The sequence below is a fragment of the Ursus americanus genome, chromosome 3 (assembly GCF_024610735.1).
Source record: "Ursus americanus isolate L20-20 chromosome 3, mUrsAme1.1.p, whole genome shotgun sequence".
Lineage (NCBI taxonomy): Eukaryota > Metazoa > Chordata > Mammalia > Carnivora > Ursidae > Ursus > Ursus americanus.
Genome location: NC_142129.1, coordinates 6,824,153 through 6,846,528, shown reverse-complemented (window position 1 = coordinate 6,846,528; position 22,376 = coordinate 6,824,153). Strand labels below are relative to the sequence as shown.

The following is a 22,376-nucleotide window of genomic DNA, read 5'->3' as shown; positions in this document are numbered from 1 at the left end:
TCTAGGGGACTGTGCATCTGTGATTCCCCGTCGCAACCCGAATTCTGTCCCCACTGCCCCAGAAGCAGCTCTCACCGAGGCTGCCAACGATCTTGCTGCAAAATCCAGGAGGATTCGGAAGTTCTTATTACTTTTTCTCTCGACCCCCTTCAGCTGCTGACTTCCTCCTCTTTCCAGAAACACTGCCTTTCCTCAGCCCCACTGTGCGTCTCGGGGCTTTCCTTTCCACTCTCTGGCACCGCACGCCCCCGATCTTTCCAGGCTTCTCTGCATGCCATCTCCTGAACGGGAGTGTCCCGGGGGTTCTGTCCCAGGCCCCCTCCACACTCACTCCACACTCGCTTCTCACCGACCATCCACTGCCCCGTAGCTTGAGAAACCTGTCGATGGGCCTCAGACCTCTCTCCAGCCCAGACCCCTCCGGAGCTCTGCCCCCACATGGCCTGCTTCCTACTGGGCGCGCACTGGTTGCACCCACTCCACAGAGCCAAGGCTGCTCCTCCTCCCATGTCGCCCATCTCAGGGGAGCGCTGCTGTCGGGTAGTCAGTCATCAAGCAGAAATCACGCCGACGTCACCACCCTCCATCTCCCTCTCCACACTGGGCAACTCACCCCGTGCCTGGTAAGTGTGCCTGGTAAGTGTCTCTTCAGTCTTTCACTTCTCTCCATCTTCTCTGGCACCGCCGTGGTCCACAGGCCCCACCACCTGTCTCCGGGATTGCTGATGGGCTGGTCTCCAGCCTCCCTGCCTCCTGCCAGCCCATCCTCTATAGGCAGCTGGTCATCTTTCTAAAATGCATCCGTGTCAACGTCATCCTAGTCCTGCCCTGCCCAGTCCCTTCCATGGCTTCCCGCTGCCCTTGGATAAAGTCTGAGCTCCCTGATCCGTGCTGAAGGCTTTCCTAGTCTGCCCATCCTCGTCCTCTTTCTCGGGCTACTTGGACCTCTTATTTAGTGCTCACTCTCCACGCCCCTGTGCTGGACTTTGGCCCTCTGCGTGCCGCATCTTCTCCAATCTCCCCCTTCACCTGGCTCCTCGTGCTCATTCTTCAGGCCTCACGGTAGAGATGTCTTCATCCTGCCAACCTCCCTTGACCTTTCCTAGATTTGGGATGCCCTCACCACATACCCGCAAAGCCCTCTGGGCTCGCCCTAGCTGAGGATTTCTGACATCTTTTGCAAGTCTGTCTGTCTCGCTTACTATTGTTTCCCAGTGCCTAGTGTAGTGCTTGGCAGGCAGAAGGCACCCAATAAATATTGGCTAGGGTTATTTTTGGTGATGGTAATGCTAGAGTTGGAAATGGCCTCAGCCCTCATCAACTGACAATCTACGGTAATGAGAAAGCAGAGTCACAAGAAAATGAATGCTCTGCTCCAAGTCCTATGAGAGGCACAGGAGGGGTTAGACCCGAGCCTTCTCCAAGGCCAGCATGTTTCCCATCATCCTCCACTCCCCTTCACCGCCAGCCAGCCAGCCAGCCAGCCACATGCAGCTACAGAGACATCTGGATCGGGCATCCGTCATAAAGCCAGAACGTAGGAAAATGGTGTTGGGGAAGCAACCTTCACCTGCTGCTCATGTCCTTCCTCCCGCTGCCAGGCAGTTCTGAGATCCCCCGGGAGAGTTCCAGAGCCCACCGTTCAGCGTGCCATCTCCATGGGAATGGCCAAAGGGCGCCCTGCCCCTCTCTGCACTCCCTACAGCTGTAGTCTCAACACCCGCCATGAGAAGTGCATGTCCATCTTCCATCAGATGTCTGAGCTAGAAGCAGGGAGCAGGACAGCGGCTTAACGGTTACCTCTGTTATATTCGCATTTGGTAGAGCCATTACCAGCGCCTGGCTAAATTTAGCTCACCCCGATAGGAAGGGATGGTCCTCTGGGGAGGACTGAGGTGCGGCAGTGGATGAGAAGAGTCAGGGGCTCCCACCCTGTGCTCATTTAACAGCCCCCAGAACCTTCAGAATTTAATTTTAATGACACTTTAAGTACACACATAACCATTCTTTCACTCCCCCTGGAGAGGCTCCTGACCCAGTCAGTCCTTGGTGGCGCGGGGGTGGGGGGTGGGGGGGTGTCCAAGAAATAAACGTCTGCTTTCTGATGGGGTCTCTTGGTGGGATTCTTTTCGGGACTCACGCCTGAACTGTTCCCAGCAAGGGTTCACTCTTAACATTGTCTTTGTCACAGAATGTCAAAGCTGGTTATTTTTTCCGGACTTCTCTCCAGCAAGATAAAGAGGGAAGAAGAGCCATCGGGGCCCAGGCCATCCTGCCCACCGTCCAGAAGATCTCCAGCGTGGGTTTCTCCAACCAGCGAGCCAAGGAAGGGTCCTGGAGAGAACAAGGCTCAGAAAAAGAGGGGGGGCGCTGTTACCTCTGTGGGAGCGGGCCAGGCTGGGGCCGAGAGGTCGGCGTCGGGGGCCGGGTGGGCGGCTTCGCCGTGAATGCGCTGGTGCCGCACCAGGTGGGTCTTGCGGCTGAAGCTCTTGCCGCACTGCGGGCAGGAGAAGGGGCGGGAGCCGGTGTGGATGGCCTGGTGGCGCACCAGGTTGGTTTTGGAGCTGAAGCTGCGGGCGCAGACGGCGCAGGCGTGGGGCCGACTGCCCGTGTGCACCGCCTGGTGGCGGCCCAGGTGCGACTTGCGGCTGAAGCGGCGGCCGCACTGCGCACAGGCGAAAGGCCTGGCGCCGCTGTGGGCTCTGGAGTGCGCGACCAGATTGGGCCTCGAGCCGAAGCGGCGGCCACACTGCGCGCAGGCGAAGGGCCGCTCTCCCGGGTGCACGCGGCGGTGCCGCGCCGGGTGCTGCCCGTGGGCTAAGCCGCGCCCGCAGTCCGCGCAGGAGGACCGCTCGCTGGCGGGAGCCCCCTGGGTCGCCGGGGTGTCTCCGGGCGCGCAGGCCAAGGGCTCGGCAGCGGCGGGGTCCACTGTGGTGCCCAGCGCGCATTCGTCGCACCCAAAGGGGCGCCCCTCGGCGCGGTGCAGACGCTGGTGCGTGGCGAGGTTCTTCTTCCAGCCGAAGCTCAGGCCGCACTCGGAGCAGGAGAAAGGCTTGGGCCCGGGAGGGGACGGGGTGGGGGACGGGGCAGGGGAACCCGGCGAAGCGGGCGCGTCGGGGGAAGATGGGGCGCGGCCGGCCGCCTCATGCACCCTTTGGTGCCGCACCAAGTGCTGCTTGTGCGTGAAGCTGCGCGAGCACTGCGCGCACTGGTAGGGCCTCTCGCCGGTGTGGATGCGCTGGTGGCGGATCAGGTGCGTCTTTTTGCGAAAGCGCTTCTCGCACTCGGTGCAGGGGAAGGGCCGCTCGCCCGTGTGCGTCTTCTGGTGCGAGCCCAGGTGTATCTTCTGGCTGAAGCGCTTGCCGCACTCGGCGCACGGGTAGGGCCGCTCGCCGGTGTGCGTGCGCAGGTGGCGGGTCAGGTGGGCCTTCTTGCTGAAGCGCTTGTCGCACTCGGAGCAGGGGAAAGGCCGCTCGCCGAGGTGGCTGCGCAGGTGCAGCAGCATGTGCGCGCGCTGCGCGAAGCTGCGGCCACAGTCCGGGCAGGCGCAGGGGCCCTCGCCGCGGTGCAGCCTCTGGTGCAGCCGCAAAGTCAGCTGGTCCCGGAACCGCCGCTCGCACTCCCCGCAGCCATAAGGCTTCTCCGAGGTCGGGGCCCAGCCGGCCAGCGCGAGTCCGTCCAGTGCCCCTGGGGCCCCAGGCTCCAGCTTGTACGCGGCGGCCAGAGGCCCCAGGTCCGGCGCTGGAAAAGGGCCGGGGAGTAATGACAGATGCTGGGGCCATTCGACCTCCTCTTCTGCCTCCTGATCGTCCTCCTCCACCTTCACCTTCCGTATCATCCACTCATCCCCTGAAAAGTCAAAACCAGACGAGCCAATTAAGCCCCACTTTTATTTATGCCACGTTTATTTGCCAATGGGACCACCACTTCTGGAGCCCCGCAGTCTGGCTTTTGTTCTTTCCATTCTACTGGAAGTTTCCGGGGAATGACCAAATCCGAAGGTCACCGTTCAGTCCTCCTCCTTGGTTATTTGCAGCCCGGGAAGCTGGTGGGAGCCCCCAGCTCCTCCCGGGGCCGTCTCTTACGCTTCCGCCGGCGGAGGAGTGTTTTCCCTGCCTCTGCTGCAGAGGCACAGTGTGCTTGTGTGTCCCCGAAGATAGACGTGGCTCCAAGTTCGGTCCTCAGGCTTCACTCTAGGTTCATCTGCTCACGTTGTTGGCTCCCCCAGATCTTGCAGCCCTTTTTGGAACCAGTCTCCCATGAGCTGAGCAGCTCTAACTCCCCTCTGGTGGCTGCGGAGCTGCCCCTGCCCCTAACTCCCTTCATTCTTGCCTCTGGAGCCAGGTGGGAAATCCCAGTTTAGGAAGAGGAGGATGGAGTTTACAGGAATTGGGGAACCAGTGAACAGTGCCAACTCTGGAGAAGTGGGGAGTGCCTTCTGGGGGAGCAGGTTTGAGGTGGGTCCCACTGGAGCTTTGCCCCTCTTGGGCACTGCAATGGTCGAGCCAAGAGAAAGGAGCTCAGGACCCAGACTGGGAGTGTCTACTGTGTCTACTTGGGTTCTCCTCTGCCACTAGCCAGTACTGTGACCTTGGTTCGCTTACCTCTGTCACTGCTGTGAGCTCACCGTGTTAGTTTGCTTAGATAGAAGGGCTGTATTAGTTCACCGTTCCTAAGCATGGCGCCACATCATACTCTCCTGGGGACTTTTACCAAATGCATCTGTGGGAGCAGGGTGCATGAATGGGTTCTCTTTCTTTAAAGCTCCCAAAGTCATTCTTGTTTAAGAGCCCTTGAACCAGATGATCTGAGTTGCTGTCTGGCTCTGAAAGTCTGAAATAGCCCGAGCACTATTGGACATGCGCACACGGACTGTCACAGATTTACTCTCAATTTCTTTTACTGATCCATCAGTTCCAAACAACTATTTATCCTATTGTGATACTGCTTTCATTTTCATTGCGCCACTGTTCTACTCAAGAACCATCAATAGGGGCGCCTGGGTGGCACAGTGGTTAAGCGTCTGCCTTTGGCTCAGGGCGTGATCCCGGCGTTCTGGGATCGAGCCCCACATCAGGCTCCTCCGCTGGGAGCCTGCTTCTTCCTCTCCCACTCCCCCTGCTTGTGTTCCCTCTCTCGCTGGCTGTTTCTATTCCTGTCAAATAAATAAAATCTTTAAAAAAAAAAAAAGAACCATCAATAGCTCCCTATCATTTACAGGATAAAGTAAGTTCCACCTAGACCAACTTTCTTACTACCTCCAGGCATAAACGCTCTTCTGCAGCCAAGCTGGTCTGCTCTAACCCCAGCCACACGTCAACTTTTCTGTATTAAAGTCTCTTCTCAGCCTAGAATGTTTTCCCACCCTCTACCCCACCATCAGAGCTGATGTCTACACCTCCCTCAAAATGCAGCACAGATCCCCAAAATCTTTGACAAATCCAGCAGGTGAGGATCTCTTATCTACCCATAGCACTTAACTGTTAACGCCGCTACATGGCCTTGCAATGGCTTTATTTTTATTTGTTCTTTTAATTCCTTATTCTATTCAAATTAATGTCATCTCAGCTAGATTTTAGCTTCTGAAAGGCAGACATCTTGTGTTCCATTTCTGTATGTGTCTAATAAAAATGAGGATTGCCACCATTTATTGAGTGCCAACCACAGATGACACCCCGTCCGTCCACTGTCCCAAAGCTTCGAAGCAACCATGAAGTGACTCATCTCCCTGCTCACAGGTGAACAAGCAAGCTCCTGGAGGTGAAGGAGCCTATCTAAGGTCACTTGTAAGGAAATGGGGAGGAAGGATTCAAACCAAGTCTGTGTCAGCCTAGGGGCAATCTCATTCCCTTCTGCCTAACACAGCCTGGACCCAGCAGGCACTGAATAAACCCCTGGAATAAATGATAGCAGTCAGGCAGAAGGTGCTAAGCATGCTGGTAGTGGAAGGGAGTGATGGCAGCATTGTGGAGAAAGAAATCAACTGTTCCATCACCCTGGGTGTGGGGGAGATAAGCCCAGTGCAACGGATTTAGGGCATTTGGGTACCCGTGAGACCAGTGGAGATTTGGGGGAGGGAGCTTGTCTGGGGTGAGGCAATGAAAAGGTAGGTCTTCATGGCAATGGTAATTCAAGTCAAGTCAGCAAGTACACACGTAGACGGGGAGGTGGAAGGAGAAGACTTCTAGAGGATGTTGAGGTGAGGGTCAGTTTCTCTGGGTGACCGGCCTCTCTGAGTTCTGTCTTCTGTGGTGTGGAGTTCCCTCTGGGGGCGGAAGCTCTACAGCAGAAAGGGGCCAGGGACTGATTCATCTTAAGTTGGAAGGGCCTGAAGTGGCTGCCTCATCAGATAGCAGCTGGGAGTTGACAAAGCCCCTGTCCCTGCTGCCTGGGCCCCAGGTGGGCTGGAGAGGTGGGCAGACTTACCTGGGCAGGAGCCCATGGGCTCGGCTTTCTGTGGTGCGCATGCCTGGCCTCCTCTGCAGGCGGCTTGAGCTTCTTCCGTGTGGGTGCCTTCCTCTGGTCTGGGGGCCTCGTGCCCTGGCAGAGAACAGGCTACCTCAAGGACTCCAAAGACATCACAGCCGGACAGAGGTCCCCACTGGTGCTATCAAGCAGGGGCTTTTGAAACCCTAGTCCCAGCCCCACCGGCAGGATCTTGTCCCACATCATACCTGCAGGGACTGAATTCCCAGCCTCCCCCAGGCAGCCTCAGGCTCCTTCAAGCAGGGGCAGCTGCAAGCAAAGGCTGTGCAGGTGGTGAGAGCCACAGCTGTGAGAAGCTTCTGGAATACGTGTGGGAGGTAGTGGAAGCAAGGAAAGGTCCCTGCCCTGAGGCTTGCATAAGACTCCTAGGAGGACAGCTGCAGACCTCCCAGCCACCAGATGGACCCAAGTGCCAGGCAAATCCTTGTGCAAGATCAGAATGTCAAGAAGCCAGACGCGGGCCTACTTTCCGCGTCTTCTCCCTCTGGGAGCTCCTTAGCCACCTTCCTCACCTCTTCCAAATCTTGCTCAAGTCTTACCTTCCCAACGGGGCCTGCTCTCACTCTCACACTATTTAATGCTGCAACCCACCCCACCCCCACCTCGGGCCCTTCCCCATAGCACATATCCCCTTCTGACACAGTTTATAAGTACATTTATTTTTGTATTTGTTGTTTGCTGACTTTCTGCCCTAAGATTAAGCTCCTGGAAGGTAGGGATCTTTATTTGGTCACTCAGGTATTCCAAATATGGAGAATAGCACCCTGGCATTTAGTAAGTGCTCAACAAATAGTTGATGAAGAAGGAAAGGTAGATCCCACCCCAAGCCACTGCTCACGGTCCCCACCTACTTACCAGAGGACGTGCCCAGCATGCTGTCTTCCCTGGAAGGGGACATCCGCTCCTGGTTATTATGGGACCCTTCCCCAGGCTCACTTTGGGGGGCCATTTCCGGCTGTCCCACAGAGAATCCTGTTACAGGCAGAAGGATGGGACCAAGTAAAGCGTCTAGTACAGAACAGGTGATCAAAGGGAGGGCCTCTTTCCCTTCCCAAACACAGCTCAGGGGCTTGTTCCAACTTGCTCAGGAAGGAAGGGTCTCTAGCCAGCATGACAGGGGACAGCCAGGCTCCCCAGCAGCCTGTCCAGGTATCCACCTCAGTCCCTTTGCACTGAGTCAAGGGCAGGTGAAGGAAGAGAACAGATTTAAATATCCGGGTGCTCTGTGAGTCCCCATGTGCGCCTGTGCGCATACAATGCGGCACAGCCTCCGCAGGGCCAGACATGGAAATAGACCCTGGTGGAGCTGAGGCTGCCCTACAGGCTCCCTGGGGGTCTCTGGGGTCTCAGGGTTGCCATCTCCTGACTGTCCGAATGGTAGGGAAGCAGCAGGCCTAGGGTGCCCCTGAATCCTGCCCCCCATCCACCCACGTTCCTTGAGTGCTGCTGGCTCACCCAGGGAGCTGAGGGCCTCAAAGGTCTCTCTCATGGCAACCCAGGGTAGCTCCTCCTGGGAATCAGGCCACACACCCTAAGGAGAAAACACATCCTTGTTCACATTCTTCTCCGGACAGCTGCCACCTGGGCCTTGGCTCTGCCCAGCCTCTCCCCATCAGCGATCCCCAGGAGCTCCAAAGGTGATGTCCCCAGGTACAGGTAAGGGGAATGAGGGAAGATGGGTTTCAGAAAGCAAAGAGATCTTTGAAGGCCAAGGCCTTGAAGCCACTTCTGCAGGCTCTGGTCAGCTCCAGAAATCAGCTGCACCCCTACCCTCACCTGGCAGGTCTCTGAAGCAGGCCCAGCCCACCAGTGCTCCCCTGCCTGGGGACGTCAGGAATCAATCGATTCTCTGGGGAGAGGGTGGAGAGTGGAAGACTGGGGTGGGGAGCGGGAACTTCATCTCCTGGGCCCTCCAGCTGTCACTGCAGGAGCTGGTGAAATAGGAGCCAGCGGAGGGGGCGGAGGTGAGTGTCACTGTTGGGCAACTGGTGGGGGAGGCCCTCAGAAGAGGGTCTTTGCTGAAGGCAGGAAATGGCTTTTGCTTCCTCTCCCCAAAACCCTACCTCAAAACCATCGCCCCTCCCCCTCAGGGCTTCCCCTGGCAGGGACACCCCGCCCTCGAGCCCCCTTCCCAGCTCCTCCTCCAGCGGATTCCCTGCCCCTCCCACTTCAGACTCCCCTCCCCCCCATCTCTCTGGCAGCCTTCCCTCTGCCCCTCCCTTCTCCGACTCCCTCTGCCTTCCGCCCTCTCTCCCCACCGAATCTGGCCGGCTCCCCAGCTCCGCCCCCTGCCCCGCCCCTCCGGCTCCTGCCCCTGCTCACAGCCGGGCCAGCCCCTCCCGGCCCCCACCGGTAGGCCCTCCCCAGCCACCGCCCCCCTGACCCTCAGCTCTGGGCAGTCTCGGCGACAGCGCTCCCCTCCTCCTCCCCGGCTCAGGGCCGCCTTTCCCTTCCCTCCCGGTTCTCCCCCCAGGCTCCATCCCCCTCCCCGGCTGCACACCCTCTCCCTTCCTTTCCCCCTCCTCTTTTCCTTCCTCCCTAACGCCGCCCTCCTCCTCCCCGCTTTTCTCCCTCACCCCGCACTCCCCTCCCCTCTCCCTCTCCTCCCCCACTCTGGTTTCCCTTCCTTCTCCTTTCCTCTCTTCACCTCAGTTCCCTCCCTCCTCCCCCCTCCCCAGCCCTCCTCCCCTCTCCCCACACCATCCTCCTCCCTCCCTCCCTCCCTGCCTCCCTCCTGCAGCTTGCCTTCCCCTCTGAGGCCCCCGTCTCCCTTCCCCCTTTGCCTCCCCAGCAGGCTCTCGCTTCCCTACCCTCCCGGTCCCCAGTCCCTAGAACCGCTCTTCCCCTCCCCCTTCCAGTCCGCTCCCCGAGCTCCTTCCCTTGTCCCCAGGCTCCCCCAAGCCTGGGAGTCTGTGGCTTACGGCTCGCTCTGGACCTTCTCCCTGACTCTGCTCCTCCCCACCCCTGCCTCCCAACACACCTCCGCTTTCCTCCCCTCTCTCTCAGTGGCTACCTTCCCCATTTCTGCTCCCCACTGACTTCTACCCCCCCCCCAAGTTTTCCTCCCGACCAAACCCCTGCCGTCCCACCTCCCCGCCTCCGTTTGTCCCCTAGAGCCTCTCCTCCCAGACCTCACTCCAAGGCACGGCCCCTCCCCGGCTCCTGGGCTCACCTGTCAGCGCCCTTCTCTCCCGCCCCTCCCGAAAGGCCTGATCCCTTGGCCTCGGTGCCCCCCTTCCCCCACGACCCCCTCCCACACTCTCTCTCCCCATTCCGGAGACTCCTCACTCCCTCCCCTCGGGAGCCTCCCAACCTTCTCCCACCGGACACCCACCCGGCCCCCACTCTGCAGCCTCCGCCCCTCCCTCCAGACCCCCGGGCTTCCTTCTCCTCTCTACTACCGCGACCACCCCCTAGCCAGGCCCTCTCTCCTCAGCCCCAGCCCCTCCCTCCTCCAGCCCCTGCCCCTCCCCTGCCCTTTCTTCCCCCCCCAACCCCACCCCACCCCCTCCAGCGCTCCCAGCGCCCCCACCCCCGGGGCTGTCACCTGCGCGGAGCGGGCAGTGACTGAGTGTCGGTGTAGAAGGGGAAGCGGGCGGAGCCGCCTGCCGCTGGGCGCCTCCACGGCCCGTACCTGGCGGGCTGGCCGGTCGGGTCTCCCCGCTGCTGGCGGGACCCAGGCGCCCGGGCCTTCTGCCCCGGCCGGTTCTGCTCGCAATGGCGCCCGCTGCCTGTAGCTCGGGTGCCGACTGCCCGAAAGACTGACAGACTGACAGCCCCGAAACTTCGCGGGGAGGGGAGAGGAAAAGACGCGGAGGGAGCGGGAGCGGGGAAGCAGCGCCCGGCAGGGGGGAGGGGAGCGCGGAAGCGGGAGGGGAGCTGCGGGGCACCCCGTGGGGGAGGTAGGGGCAGGGGGGTGCTGGAGTGGGGTCGCGGGAGGGCGCACGGCGGGGTTAGGCGTGCAGGTGACGGTGTGGAGGGACGGAGGCCCAGAGTAGGTGATGGAAAGTGGGAGCCTAGGAACGAGGAGGGGGGGAAGGGAAGAGGGGGAAGGGAAGGGAGGAGTGTGGGGGAGGGGTGGAGGAGGGAGAGGAGGCAGGGAGGAAGGGCACGCTGGCTGCGCGGGAGGGTGCTCGCAGGCGCCGAGGGAGGAGCCAGGGGAAAGGTGGAGCGCGAGGGGAGGGGGTGCGGTGAGGAGTTGGGGAGGGGAAGAGGAGGGGGCGTGCTCGGGGGAGGAGAGCCCGTGAGTGTCTGTTTTGCTGTCTTTGAATCGCGAGCCCCCCCCCTGGAGCGTATCCGTGCAGCGCTTCGCGGTGGGATCGAGTCTCCGGACTGTCGGTCTGTGGTGTTGGTCTGGGAAACTCAGACCCGCCCCTGCTCTCCACTCCGATTCCACCCGGATCCGCTCAGACCCACAACCGCCGACCCCGATTCCGGAGGACCCGATGCGACACCCGCGGCGGGAGCCGGGTCCCCTGGGGCAGCGAGGGGTGGCCGTGGCCGAAGGAGACAGAGCTGAGCCTCAGCGAGAACGGGCCCTTTGAAGCAGAAATTGGGGTGGGGGCACTGAGCCGGGTCCCCAGGGAGAAGGCGGGGCTGGAGAGGAGGCACGGGGAGGGGGGTGAGGCTGAAGACGGGCTGGGCAGAGACTCTGAGGGCGGGGTCCGGGGGAGGGGGCTGCGGAGAGGGGCGAGTTCTCTGGGCGGGGTGGGGGCTGGTCCTCCTACTGGCCTGGAACCCTGTCCCAGTTAGGTGTGGAGCGATGCCCTCCGCCCTCAGATCCGGTTTCTGGGGGGACTTGGGGGTCTTGGGAGTCCCTGCCTGGGTTATGATGGTGTTCTTCCGCCTTGCCACCCAGGCACCTGACTCCTTTTGGAAGCTCCCTATATCCTGTCCTTGTGGAGCTGAAATGTGGGCTGGTTATTCCAGGCCCCCTCTCCCACATCTCTTTCTGCAATCTCCCCTGGCTTCCAGCTTCCTCCCTTCTGTCCCCTTTAGGGGAAAGGGGCATTGTGATTTGGGTTTCTCCCCAATCCAAGGGTTGCCTTCTCACCTGCGGTTAGAATCCATAGCTGGGAGTGAGGCCTCCAGAGAGAAGCACAGCGCACAGCAGGGGCACCATCAATATTCCTTGATGTTTAGGAGAAGCATGGGAGCAGGTGGTGCCTGGAAGAGCGCGGGGTACCTTGGAATCAGCTGGGAAAGGCTCTTCAACCTCCTGGATGGGCTCCTTCAGCTAGGCAGTGCCCCCGGCCGTCTCATGGCCCTGGGAGCAGAGTGTGTCTCTGTGCTAGGGTGAGGTGTGAGCACTTGTGAGACCTGCAGCGGGGGTGTGGGAGAGAGTGTATGGGGTACATGTGTGAGAGATTAGCAACAGCAACACACCCATGGCCCAACCCTGGCCTTTTCTGAGGACCCCACCTGAGAGTTCCCTGAGGAACTCCCTGCACCCTCTTTGGGCCACAGGACCAATGGTGGGCCCAAGAGAAATGCCTAGCGTGGCTCTGGTTCCCAGCAGCTTCCTGGCCCTAGGTGGGGTAACTATGTGGGGTGCTCAGCAGGACAACAGATTTAGGGGATCGAGGTTTACGGAATCTGAGGCCCAGGCCACATTCTGGCCTGGGTGTCCTGGGAATTGGTAACCAAGATGTAACCAGGATTCACCTGGGCCACCTCCGGCCCCAACCGGATACTCAGATGATCCCATCCGGCTGCCTTGCCCCCAGGGTTGGGGAGCTGCCTTCCAGCCCCTCTGTCTCCTACCCCCCCCCACACACACACACTTTCCACCCTTGCCAGTCCTTCCTGAAGCTTGCTCTGTTCCCCTGCCCAGGCTTCCTGGTTCTGGACCTTAGGAGACTCTCTCAAAAGAAGACCAGGGTGTACCCAGCCAGCCACACATAATCACCCCCAGTAAGAAGTCAGACCACAGAGGAAAGGGCACATGCTCTCCCCCTGTCTCCACACAGTCCAACCAGCCTGGAAACTCAGCTCCTTCAGCTCACTGGTCCTGGCTGCTCAAGTGCCTGCTGGGAGAGGGGGCAGGAGGAGGCAGGAAAGGAAGCAGGGAAAGAATCAGAGTCAGAATTTTAGGGCTAGAAGACCATATCAGTCATTTGGCACAATAACTTGACCATTTTGTGGGGTCCTGGTTCCTCTGGAGAATTGAATAACAATTACGGAACTATCCTCAGGAAAATGTGTACACACACAATTTCTTTCTTTCTTTTAAGATTTATTTATTTGAGAGAGAGTGGGCGCTTGTGCAGGTGTGAGGTGGGGGGAGGGACAGAGGGAGAGAGAGAATCTCAGGTAGACTCCATGCTGAACGTGGAGCCTGATTTAGGGCCTGATCCCACAACCCGGAGATCATGACCTGAGCCGAAATCAAGAGTCCGATGCTTAATCAGCCGAGTCAACCAAGTGCCCCTGCCCACACACAAGTGGAGCCCCTGAGTCCCCCCCCCCCCCCAGCATCCCTGGGAAGTCCCTAAATTTTTTACTAGCAAGGAAATTGAGGCTCAGAAAGAGAAGGTGGCTTGTCCGGAGTCCGCCTTAATTTGAGGTACAATTGAGGGTGGAAAAATATCAGAGGCTCAGAGTGTCTGGCTGTGGCCTGGGGCACATGCACTCCCCCACCGAGCGCACAGACACACGCGAGCACGCACACACACATGCATATATACACACACACAAGAAGGGTAGGAAGGGGACTGTTTCCAGGGAGAGCTGGCCTCTGAGGGGATTGTGCAATGTGCAGGCAGGTCCAATCTGGTTCCGAGCAGCTGGTGCCCCAGGGCACGGGCCGAGATAAAGCCTCCCCAGCCCCACGGGCCTCATTCTAGCTGTTTGGGCTGTCTTGGGCACATCGACGCCTGGCTGCCGGAGACTGCAGTGTGGGGCGGGGAAGCCCAGCACTGGCCTTTCTGCTCACCTGCCGCAGCATTGCCTTCCCCAGACCCAAGCCTCACAGCCCCCCAAAGGTGACCTGGGGGGCAGCACCATGCTGCTGCCTGCCCTCCTCTTTGGGATGGCATGGACCCTGGCTAACGGGTAAGCAGCCCAGCCTGGGGCCCCTCTGACGGAGGTCCTCTGCTCCCGCCTCACCAACAGGACCCTCTGGGGCAGCCAGGCGCTGTCCCCTATGCTTCTTGCTCCCAACCAGCCTCCTCCTCAGTTTGCTAACACTTCCCTGGGAGGGACTCTCTGGGGAGTGGGATCACAGGACAGGGCTTCTTGGCAATAGAAGGGCTGGTGGCAGTGGCTGTCCCCATCTGTGGGCAGGCGGTGGTGTGAACATACGGAAACCTTCCTGGTGGAGGAGGAAGTGACCCCCCGCCAGGAGGACCTGGTGCCCTGCACCAGCCTCTACCATTACCAGCGCCTGGGCTGGCAACTGGATCCGTCCTGGAGTGGACGTGCCGGGCTCTGTCCCATCTACAAGTGAGTGAGGCTCGGAGCCTGGGTTAGCTGCTGAGCAGGAGAGAGCAATGGAGCCAACATTCTGGGGGGAAGGTAAACCGGGTGGTATTCTGGGGAAGCAGGTGTTAGGGCAATAGGTCCGGCTGGGTTTGAGAAGACTCAGGGGTGTGGGGTTGGGGATAGGCAGCGCAGGGATCAGGCAGCGCAGGGAGAGGTACGATGTCTGTTCCCTGTGCCTCCCCTCCACTCTGCCTTCCCAACATCATTCTCACTTTGCACAAGGGGAAATTAAGACCTGGAAGGGAAATTAGATGCTAAAGCACTCAGAGAATAGAGGACCAGAGTGAATGTCCCAGGCCATACTCAGGGACCGAGATGGGGCTGGGATAAATACTAACATCTTCTCTCTGCTGCCCGCTCGGTGGACCCAGGCCCCCAGAAACCCGGCCTGCTGCAAGGAACCGGACAGTGAGGGCTTGCTGCCCAGGCTGGGGGGGCACCCACTGCACGCTGGGTAAGCACCTGCTATTAGCCCAGATCTGTGGTTTCGTGGAGGCGGCGTGGGGAGGGAAGCTGGGTCCAGGCTGACTGTCTGGGTCGCCCCGTTCTCTCCCTCCAGCCACCACAGCCCTTGCAGGAGCCAGCCCTGGGGGCCACTGCTTTGCCACACAGCAGTGCCAGCCGCAAGCAGGCTCAGCTAATGCTTCTGCAGGAAGCCTGGAGGAGTGCTGTGCTTGGCCTTGGGGACACAGCTGGCGGGATGGCAGCTCCTGGGCCTGCCTCAGCTGCTCTAGCCGACACCTCCCAGGTGGGTCTGCAGCCTTGGCCAGCACTCTCTCCCCCTGCAGGCACTGCCACAGAGAATTCTTGAGCTCTGGGCCTTCCTGCAGGGCTCATGCCCATTCCCTTGTGCTCTCGGATGAGTCACCTCCCATCCCTCCCGCGTCCAGAATGACCATTCACTCTGACCTGCCCCCTGCTCTGGGAGAAGCCCTGCATCCTCATCCTCCACGCTCCTGCCTTTGCCCTCAGCGGCTCACCGTGGGTGTATTTCCTCCAGGCAACGCTCCCGCGCCAGCCCTCCTGCAGCCCCTGGCGGGGGCCGTGGCCCAGTTCTGGAGCCAGCGCCAGCAGCCGTCGGCCACCTGCGCCACCTGGTCAGGCTTCCACTACCGAACCTTTGATGGGCGCCACTACCGCTTCCTGGGTCGCTGCACCTACCTGCTGGCAGGGGCCGCTGATGCCACCTGGGCTGTCCACCTCACGCCCAGGGGGCATTGCCCCCAGCCTGAGCACTGTCAGCTGGTGAGGGAGGCAGGTGGGGAAGGACACAGGAAGGGAGCTGGACGTGGGAGGAGGTGAGCCACTGAACCCCTCTTCCACCCTGTGTCTCCCCCAAGGCCCGAGTAATGATGGGACCTGAGGAGGTGCTGATCCAGGGCAAAAACGTCTCTGTGAACGGGAAGCTGGTACCTGATGCGGAGTCTCAGCTGCTCCACGGTACTGTAGGGAGCAGGGGACTTCCCAAGGCCCCATCTGTTCCTCGGGGACAGCCTGCCTATCCCCCGGGGCAGGGGGCAGCAAAAGGGCCAGCTGAGTGGGAGACTGCTGTCCCGCCCCCACTGCTACAGGGAGGTATTTGGAAATGAGGGAGGCCGCTGAGGAGCCAGGCACGGACCTAGTGTCCAAGTTGACTCCTCCTCACAGTGTGGCTTAGGGCGAGTCCCCCTACTTAACCTCTTTGAGTGTCAGGATGCCTGGCTGGCTCAGTTGGTGAAGTATGGGACTCTTGATGTCAGGGTTGTGAGTTTGAGCCCCATGTTGGGTGTGGAGATTACTCAAAAATAAAATTGTTAAGGGGCTCCTGGGTGGCTCAGTTGGTTAAGCCTCTGACTCTTGATTTCGGCTTAGGTCATGATCTCGGGGTCATGAGATGGACCTGGTCTTCCGTCCATGAAGTGAGGTGGGGGTGGGGTTGTGTGTGTGCTCGCGGGAGCTTTGTAGTTTAATTACTACTTTAGTACTTGCTCAAGAGAGCACCTGTAGTGTCCACGAACTTCTCAAAGAGGGCTCTGATGGGAAAACCACCTCCTCTCCTTCCCTGGGCAGTCTGTGCCTTGGCGTGATGGTGGAAGGGGTAGAAAGGGTGACTCCTGCCTTCTCCTGCCCAGGGCTAAGCCTGCAGTGGCAAGGGGACTGGCTGGTGCTGTCAGGGGGCCTGGGGGTCACTGTGCGCCTGGACAGGTCCAGTTCGGTCTCCATTTCTGTGGACTATGAGCTCCAGGGACAAACTCAAGGTCTCTGTGGAGTCTACAATGGCCAGCCTGAGGGTAAGTGGGCATGCCTCGGTTGCGGGTACAGGAGGGAAGGAAAGACTGGAGAGCCCAGACACCACACCTCTGCCTCGCCCTTCCCCAGATGACTTTCTGGAGCCTGGAGGGAGACTGGCTGTGTTAGCTGCCACCTTTGGGAATTCCTGGAGGCTCCCTGACTCAGAGGTGAGCCTACAGGCCTCACGGAGCCCAGGCTCTCTGCCGTGCTCCTGGTGGCCCCCCAACTCCTGGCTTCTCTGATACCTCCAAGCCTCTGCTCTCTGTATTCATCACTGGCCTTTTCTCAGGGACAGGGCCTGGCCCTCTCCCAGGTCCTTGGTGGGGGGCAGGTTCAGGGTCCCCATGGAATTTAAGTGGTGAACTGACTACCCAGGGGACACACTCAGCAACCCGGTCACTGACCAGTTTTGGTTAACTAGCTAGTTATCAAACCTCCTGCCTCTGGGTTGATGTGACCCCAGCTCCCCCACCCCCTACCAGAACTTATGACTTTGTTGCCACCCCCCAACCTCAGGCTGTCTGGGCTGGTGGCCATGACAGTGCAGACTTGAAGCAGCCATGAGGGTAGTGTCCATTTTCCTGGTGTCCTGGTTAATGTCCCTCATCCCCCATTGACCTGAATTCAATTGTCTCCAGCCTGGGTGTCTGGATTCCGTGGAGGCAGCCCAGGGCTGTGAGGACCCCCCAAGCGGCACAGAGGCAGGCATGGAGGCTGAAGCCCAGGATGTGTGCCACCAGCTGCTGGACAGTCCATTCAGGGAATGCCACGCCCAGGTATGGCTGGGGGTGGAGGCGGTCTCCACCACCAGAGGAGCGGGAAAGGGTGGGTGCTAGAGAGGTGCCAAACAGGGACTCTGGTCCTGTCACTGCTTTGTATGTAGAATCTCAGAGGTCCCTCCGAGTGCTCATTCTGTTTGATTATAATAAGTCAGGGCACGATGGAAACAACCTGGTGAGGCTGGTTGACTGAGGGGCTGTCCTTTCTCTGAAGGTTCCCCCTGCTGAGTACCACCAGGCCTGCCTCTTTGCCTACTGCTCTGGGGCCCCAGCAGGCAGTGGGCGAGAGGCCCGTCGGGAAGCCGTGTGCACCACCTTGGCCAACTATGCCCAGGAGTGTGCCAAACAGCATATCCACGTGGGCTGGAGGAAGCCAGGCTTCTGCGGTAGGGCTGGTGCCTGTCCCTCCTTTGCATAGCCCCTGGCCTCCCCACCCGGCAGAATTGGGAACGGCCAGACAGCAGCCCTATGACCCTGGTTTCCTGAGAGCTGGGCCTCCTCCCAAGCACCCTCTCTTCGGGCTGCAGGCAAGGGGGGTCTGGCAGGAGGAGGAGGACCCTCGGACCTCACAGCCCACTCCTGTGCCCACAGAGCGTCTGTGTCCTGGGGGCCAACTGTACTCGGACTGCACCTCGGCCTGCCCACCCAGCTGCTCGGCAGTGGGTGAAGGAGGGGAGGGGTCCTGCCGGGAAGCGTGCGTGAGCGGCTGCGAGTGCCCGCCCGGCCTCTTCTGGGACGGCGCCCTCTGTGTGCCTGCAGCCCGCTGCCCCTGCTACCACCGGCGCCGGCGCTACGCCCCGGGAGACACCGTGCGCCAGCTGTGCAACCCGTGGTGGGTCCGCCGGCTGGCCCTTGGCTGGGGTTGGAGTCCGCGCGGTCCCCTCGGAGCCCTCCCTTATGCTATCTCCTGAACCTGCCTCCCCTTCCGGGGGCCCCTCACAGGGGACCTGTGACCCCTCCTGGCATAATTGATGGCCCTGCTTAAAGACCTAGCTAGTGACCTCCACCAGCTGACCTCCAGACCTTGCAGGGTTAGAGGGGTGGCTGGGGGAGGGAGGGCCACGGGCTTGGGCGGGGGCAGGAGGTCTTGGGCGCTGAATGAGTGCGCTCCCCGCCCCGTGCGCCCAAAGCGTGTGCCAGGACGGCCGCTGGCTCTGCGCGCAGGCGCCGTGCCCAGCCGAGTGCGCGGTGGGCGGGGACGGCCATTACCTCACCTTCGATGGGCGGAGCTTCTCCTTCCGCGGCAGCCCGGGTTGCCGCTCCAGCCTGGTGCAGGTGGGTAGGGGGTTAACGCGGGGCGGGGGGAGCCCTCATTGGGGTGCTGTGGGGGAGAGGTGACTGTCGGGGAACCTCTAAGTAAATCAATGAGAAACACACAGTCATTCCGGGAAAAGCTGAGAGAACCGACTCTGGGGGAGGATGGCTTGCCGCAGACCCCTAAAATCTCCCCTTGGGGTCCTCACTTCCGCCTTAGGTTCCCGCGAATGTTCCCACCCTAGCCCAGGAGCACAAGGCAAAACCCATCCTCACAGTCCTTTCTCACAGATGGGACAGGCTGGGCTTATCACAGGCTATTTCCTGCAAAACAACCCCAGGAGAAATCTGGGTTCTCCTTCCTCCCCAGCCCTCCCCCAATCAAGTTAGGTGATTTACCATGTTCAGGTCCATAGACACAGGCAGGTGTGTACATATGCAGCAGGCTCATGCCAGTGCACATAGATTGAGCTGTGTATGCATAGAGACAGAGACATGAGACTACATACCCACGGGGAGGAGGGGGGGAGGCATCTTGCACCAACATGCACACACACACACACGTGTGCACACACACCTCTACACACTTTTACACACACACATGCCTGTGTGCATACACACATAGAGATACTCGAGAGTGCCAACGCTTGCCAGGGTTAAGCCCTATACCTCACAGAGTCTGGCTGGCAGGAAGGTGGTCATGCGCTGGGTGGGAGCTGCCTCCGGGTGGGTGCTGTAGGTGTCCTGGAGAACAGGAGGAGGTGCAGAACACTCTGTTCTCGGGGTCCTCCCCATCCCCACCCTACCACCTTCCTCTCCATCTGCCCCAGGACTTGAAGGGGCAGCTGCTGATTGTGCTGGAGCACGGGGCCTGTGACACTGGGAGCTGCCTGCACGCCATCTCTGTCTCCCTGGGGGACACCCACATCCAGCTCAGAGACTCAGGTAGCCCTCTCCTGTGATGTGCTCCCCCCCAGTCCTCATCAGCCCAGCCCCGCAGGGGCAGCCCCTCACAGGCTCCCTATTCCAGGGGCTGTGCTCATTGATGGGCAGGATGTGGGCTTGCCGTGGAGTGGGCCTAAGGGCCTCAGGGTCTCCCGCGCCTCCTCCGCCTTCCTACTGCTGCGCTGGCCTGGGGCCCAGGTCCTCTGGGGAGTGTCTGACCCTGCAACCTACATCACTCTGGACCCCCGCCATGCCCACCAGGTATGCTGGGGGGCAGGCGAGTGGCTGGGCAAAGCTACTGTGGGCATGGATTCGACTGTCCCATGCCCACTCCTGTGGCCCAGGTGCAGGGTCTGTGTGGCACCTTCACCTGGAACCAGCAGGATGACTTCCTAACACCTGCTGGCGACGTGGAGACCAGCATTGCAGCCTTTGCTAGCAAGTTCCAGGCAGCAGGCGAGGGAAGGTGCCCCTCAGAAGACAGCGCCCCACTTTCCCCCTGTGGCACCCACACTCAGCGCCACGTTTTTGCGGAGGCAGCTTGTGCTGTCCTGCGTGGCCCAACCTTCCAGGTAGCCAGATTGGGGGTGCTCCTGTTCGCACCGGTAAGACGGGGTCAGCACCTGCTCTGCCCTCACTCTCAGCTATTGGGAGGGCCCTGCTCCCTGCCGTGGCAGGGCTACCAATCACAGGGAGGTGGCAGTGGAGACCCGAGGGGACAGGGGAATCTGCGGAGGAGGGGCCGACCCAATTTTTCCCTCCTCTCCCCCCTCAGGAATGCCAAGGCCTGGTGGACAGGGAGCCCTTCCACCTGCGCTGCTTGGCAGCCGTGTGCGGCTGTGCTCCTGGCAAGGACTGCCTGTGCCCTGTGCTCGCTGCCTTTGCTCGTCGCTGTGCCCAGGAGGGTGCCCTGTCTCTCTGGAGGACCCAGACACTCTGCCGTGAGTCTGCTCAGTCAGCCAGACCCTGCCCTCTCCCCCCAGCTCCTCGTCCCCGCCCCTTCTAGGAATGGCCCAGAGGGCTCCAAAAGCTTCACAGCAGGGGAAGGTCCCCAGGAGGCCCTCTGACCTTGGCAGATTGCTGGGTTTGCCTTCTTTCAGAGGCATAGGGGGTGTGAATTCCAGAAGGGTGGGCGGAGCAGCAGCAGTTATGCCCCTGACCTGCATGTGTCTCTGTGCCCAGCTGTCCTGTGTCCTGCGGGCCAGGAGTACCAGGAGTGTGCCCCAGCGTGTGGTCAAAACTGTGGGGAGCCAGAAGACTGTGGGGAGCTGGGCAGCTGTGTGGCTGGTTGTAACTGCCCCCCAGGACTGCTGTGGGACCCCGAGGGCGAGTGTGTGCCCCCCAGCTTGTGCTCCTGCCAGCTTGGAACTCGTCGCTATGCCCCTGGCAGTGCCACCATGAAGGATTGCAACCACTGGTGAGGGCGGTGGCCTTGAGGGGAGGCAAAGAGCTTGGGGGTGAGGAGGGGGAGCTTAGAGAAAAGGGGCCAGGCTTGTAGCCTTGTGGGTTAGGGCCTGACATGCACACACCGGGTGACAGAGCACTGATAACTTCTCCTTGGTTCTGGAGCACTTCAGGCCTATAAAGCTTAAGTTGTCTTATGTAACTCTACTGAATTCTTACAATGACCTAGTAAAGTAGGAAGTGGAAGAATTGTTCCCATTTTGCAGATGAGGAAACTGAGGCTCCAATAGGCCACACCACTTGCAGAGTCACACAGCTGGTTAATGATGAAGGGCTAGAACCCAGATCTCTGCTTCAGTGTGGTCCAGAGGCTCTTCCAAGGGTGAGGGAGAAGTAAAGGCTGGTTCTGGACCCGTGGAGGCAGGGCCAGTGGCCGGCGCTCGGTGGGTGAGGATGAGACTTCAGAGAATCCCTCTCCTTCCTGGCTGGGAAGGGGGCTCTTTGAGAACCTCAGAGCCCAGAGAATGGCCCCACTGGGGCCGGGGCAGGAAAGGGTGGCTGTGTCCATCCCGGGTATGGCTGGTGCGGTGAGCAGCCCCACTTCCTGTGCTTATAACTGGGGTGTGGGGACGAGACAGTCAGGTCTCTGGAGTCTCCGTTAGGGGCTTGGACGCCCCTGGGTTTCTGAGACTCTTCCAGGTCAGACCAGAGGCGCCTGGAGGTGAGTCCTGCCTTGGGCCTGCCTCTTACCTGCCTCCCAACCTCGGCAGTGTCTGCCAGGAGAGGGGCGTCTGGAATTGCTCTGCTCACCGCTGTGGTCCCCAGCAGACATTCTGCCCCCGTGACCTTGTCTACATCCCTGGTGCCTGCCTCCTCACCTGTGACAGCCCTGGTGCCAGCCACCCCTGCCCCCCGGACAGCACAGGGAGCTGTGTCTGTCCCCCAGGCACCGTGCTGCTGGTAAGTCTGGGACGGGCTGCTCTACGCAGGGCACTGGCCTAGCCCCCTGGCTGTCTGAAACAGTGGGTGGCGGGTCAGGCAGCCCTCCAAGGTGCCCCTTTGTCCCCGACCTCTGCCCAGAACGAGCGCTGCGTGCCTCCTGAGCTCTGCCCCTGCCGTCACGGCGGGCAGTGGTATCCGCCCAACGCTACCATCCAGGAGGACTGCAACATTTGGTACGGCTAGCTCCTTGCACTGGGTTGGGGTGGGATATCCACACTGGTCTGGGCAAGGGGAGCACTCCAGGATTCCCCCACATTGAGGGTCTGCTGCTTGCAACCTGGACAGCTACTTCCCCTGGATACAGCCCTGGGTCTTTGTCCTCATGCCTCTGTCTCCCCCCCCCCCGCCACAGCGTATGTCAGGGGCGGCAGTGGCACTGCACCAGCCACCGGTGCGGCGGATGGTGCCAGGCGTCTGGTGCCCCCCACTACGTGACCTTCGATGGGCTGGCTTTCACCTTCCCTGGAGCCTGCGAATATCTGCTGGTGCGAGAGGCCAGCGGCCGGTTCACCGTCTCTGCCCAGAACCTGCCCTGTGGGGCCAGCGGCCTCACCTGCACCAAGGCGCTGACCGTGCAGCTACAGAGCACTGCTGTGCACATGCTCAGAGGTGGCCACCACGTGGAAGGGTGGCACTGCCAGGGGGGAGGGGCACGCCGGCTGGCATCACACTTCTGTAGGGGGCCAAGGCCTGGGGTCCCCCACTGCTCACCATCAGTGCAGTGGGGCGGGTGCCTCTCCTCTCTCCTCTTGG

At 60.5% G+C, this 22,376-nt stretch overlaps 2 protein-coding genes across 6 annotated transcripts in view; one reads left to right on the top strand and one right to left on the bottom strand.

Moving 5' to 3' along the window:
- Nucleotides 1-1,956: 1,956 nt before the first annotated feature.
- ZNF467 (zinc finger protein 467) lies at nucleotides 1,957-10,561 on the bottom strand. Of its 5 annotated transcripts, none has more exons than XM_045792377.2 (6): nucleotides 10,034-10,561; nucleotides 8,263-8,417; nucleotides 7,942-8,017; nucleotides 7,342-7,458; nucleotides 6,427-6,540; nucleotides 1,957-3,849 (listed from the first exon to the last, which is right to left on the bottom strand). In XM_045792377.2, exons 3-6 carry the CDS (start codon nucleotides 7,973-7,975, stop codon nucleotides 2,351-2,353), a joined length of 1,764 nt encoding a protein of 587 aa, XP_045648333.2. In that variant the 5' UTR covers nucleotides 7,976-8,017; nucleotides 8,263-8,417; nucleotides 10,034-10,561; the 3' UTR covers nucleotides 1,957-2,350. The 5 variants fall into 5 exon arrangements, with proteins under 5 accessions (XP_045648333.2, XP_045648335.2, XP_045648336.2 ...); XM_045792379.2 differs by having other exon boundaries at nucleotides 10,121-10,238; XM_045792380.2 differs by lacking the exon at nucleotides 8,263-8,417.
- Nucleotides 10,204-22,376, top strand: part of LOC123789635 (SCO-spondin-like) — a 54,472-nt gene continuing 42,299 nt past the window's right edge. Inside the window, exons 1-22 of the mRNA XM_087860616.1 lie at nucleotides 10,204-10,228; nucleotides 10,853-11,107; nucleotides 11,953-12,023; nucleotides 13,733-13,929; nucleotides 14,340-14,422; nucleotides 14,537-14,716; nucleotides 14,969-15,213; nucleotides 15,309-15,408; nucleotides 16,080-16,238; nucleotides 16,327-16,406; nucleotides 16,878-17,015; nucleotides 17,233-17,404; nucleotides 17,610-17,850; nucleotides 18,149-18,293; nucleotides 19,103-19,217; nucleotides 19,303-19,478; nucleotides 19,562-19,789; nucleotides 19,993-20,158; nucleotides 20,400-20,634; nucleotides 21,392-21,581; nucleotides 21,702-21,796; nucleotides 21,976-22,232. Of these exons, the coding sequence (XP_087716742.1) occupies nucleotides 10,204-10,228; nucleotides 10,853-11,107; nucleotides 11,953-12,023; nucleotides 13,733-13,929; nucleotides 14,340-14,422; nucleotides 14,537-14,716; nucleotides 14,969-15,213; nucleotides 15,309-15,408; nucleotides 16,080-16,238; nucleotides 16,327-16,406; nucleotides 16,878-17,015; nucleotides 17,233-17,404; nucleotides 17,610-17,850; nucleotides 18,149-18,293; nucleotides 19,103-19,217; nucleotides 19,303-19,478; nucleotides 19,562-19,789; nucleotides 19,993-20,158; nucleotides 20,400-20,634; nucleotides 21,392-21,581; nucleotides 21,702-21,796; nucleotides 21,976-22,232 (3,553 nt within the window). The remainder of the gene's footprint in view (nucleotides 10,229-10,852; nucleotides 11,108-11,952; nucleotides 12,024-13,732; nucleotides 13,930-14,339; nucleotides 14,423-14,536; nucleotides 14,717-14,968; nucleotides 15,214-15,308; nucleotides 15,409-16,079; nucleotides 16,239-16,326; nucleotides 16,407-16,877; nucleotides 17,016-17,232; nucleotides 17,405-17,609; nucleotides 17,851-18,148; nucleotides 18,294-19,102; nucleotides 19,218-19,302; nucleotides 19,479-19,561; nucleotides 19,790-19,992; nucleotides 20,159-20,399; nucleotides 20,635-21,391; nucleotides 21,582-21,701; nucleotides 21,797-21,975; nucleotides 22,233-22,376) is intronic.

Coding starts and splice junctions, on each gene's coding strand:
- ZNF467 (XM_045792377.2), bottom strand. CDS start 7,975: ATGAGAGAGACCTTTGAGGCCCTCAGCTCCCTGG. Junction 6,541..7,341: donor CATGCTGGGCACGTCCTCTG/GTAAGTAGGTGG, acceptor GTTCTCTGCCAG/GGCACGAGGCCCCCAGACCA. Junction 3,850..6,426: donor GCCCATGGGCTCCTGCCCAG/GTAAGTCTGCCC, acceptor TTGACTTTTCAG/GGGATGAGTGGATGATACGG.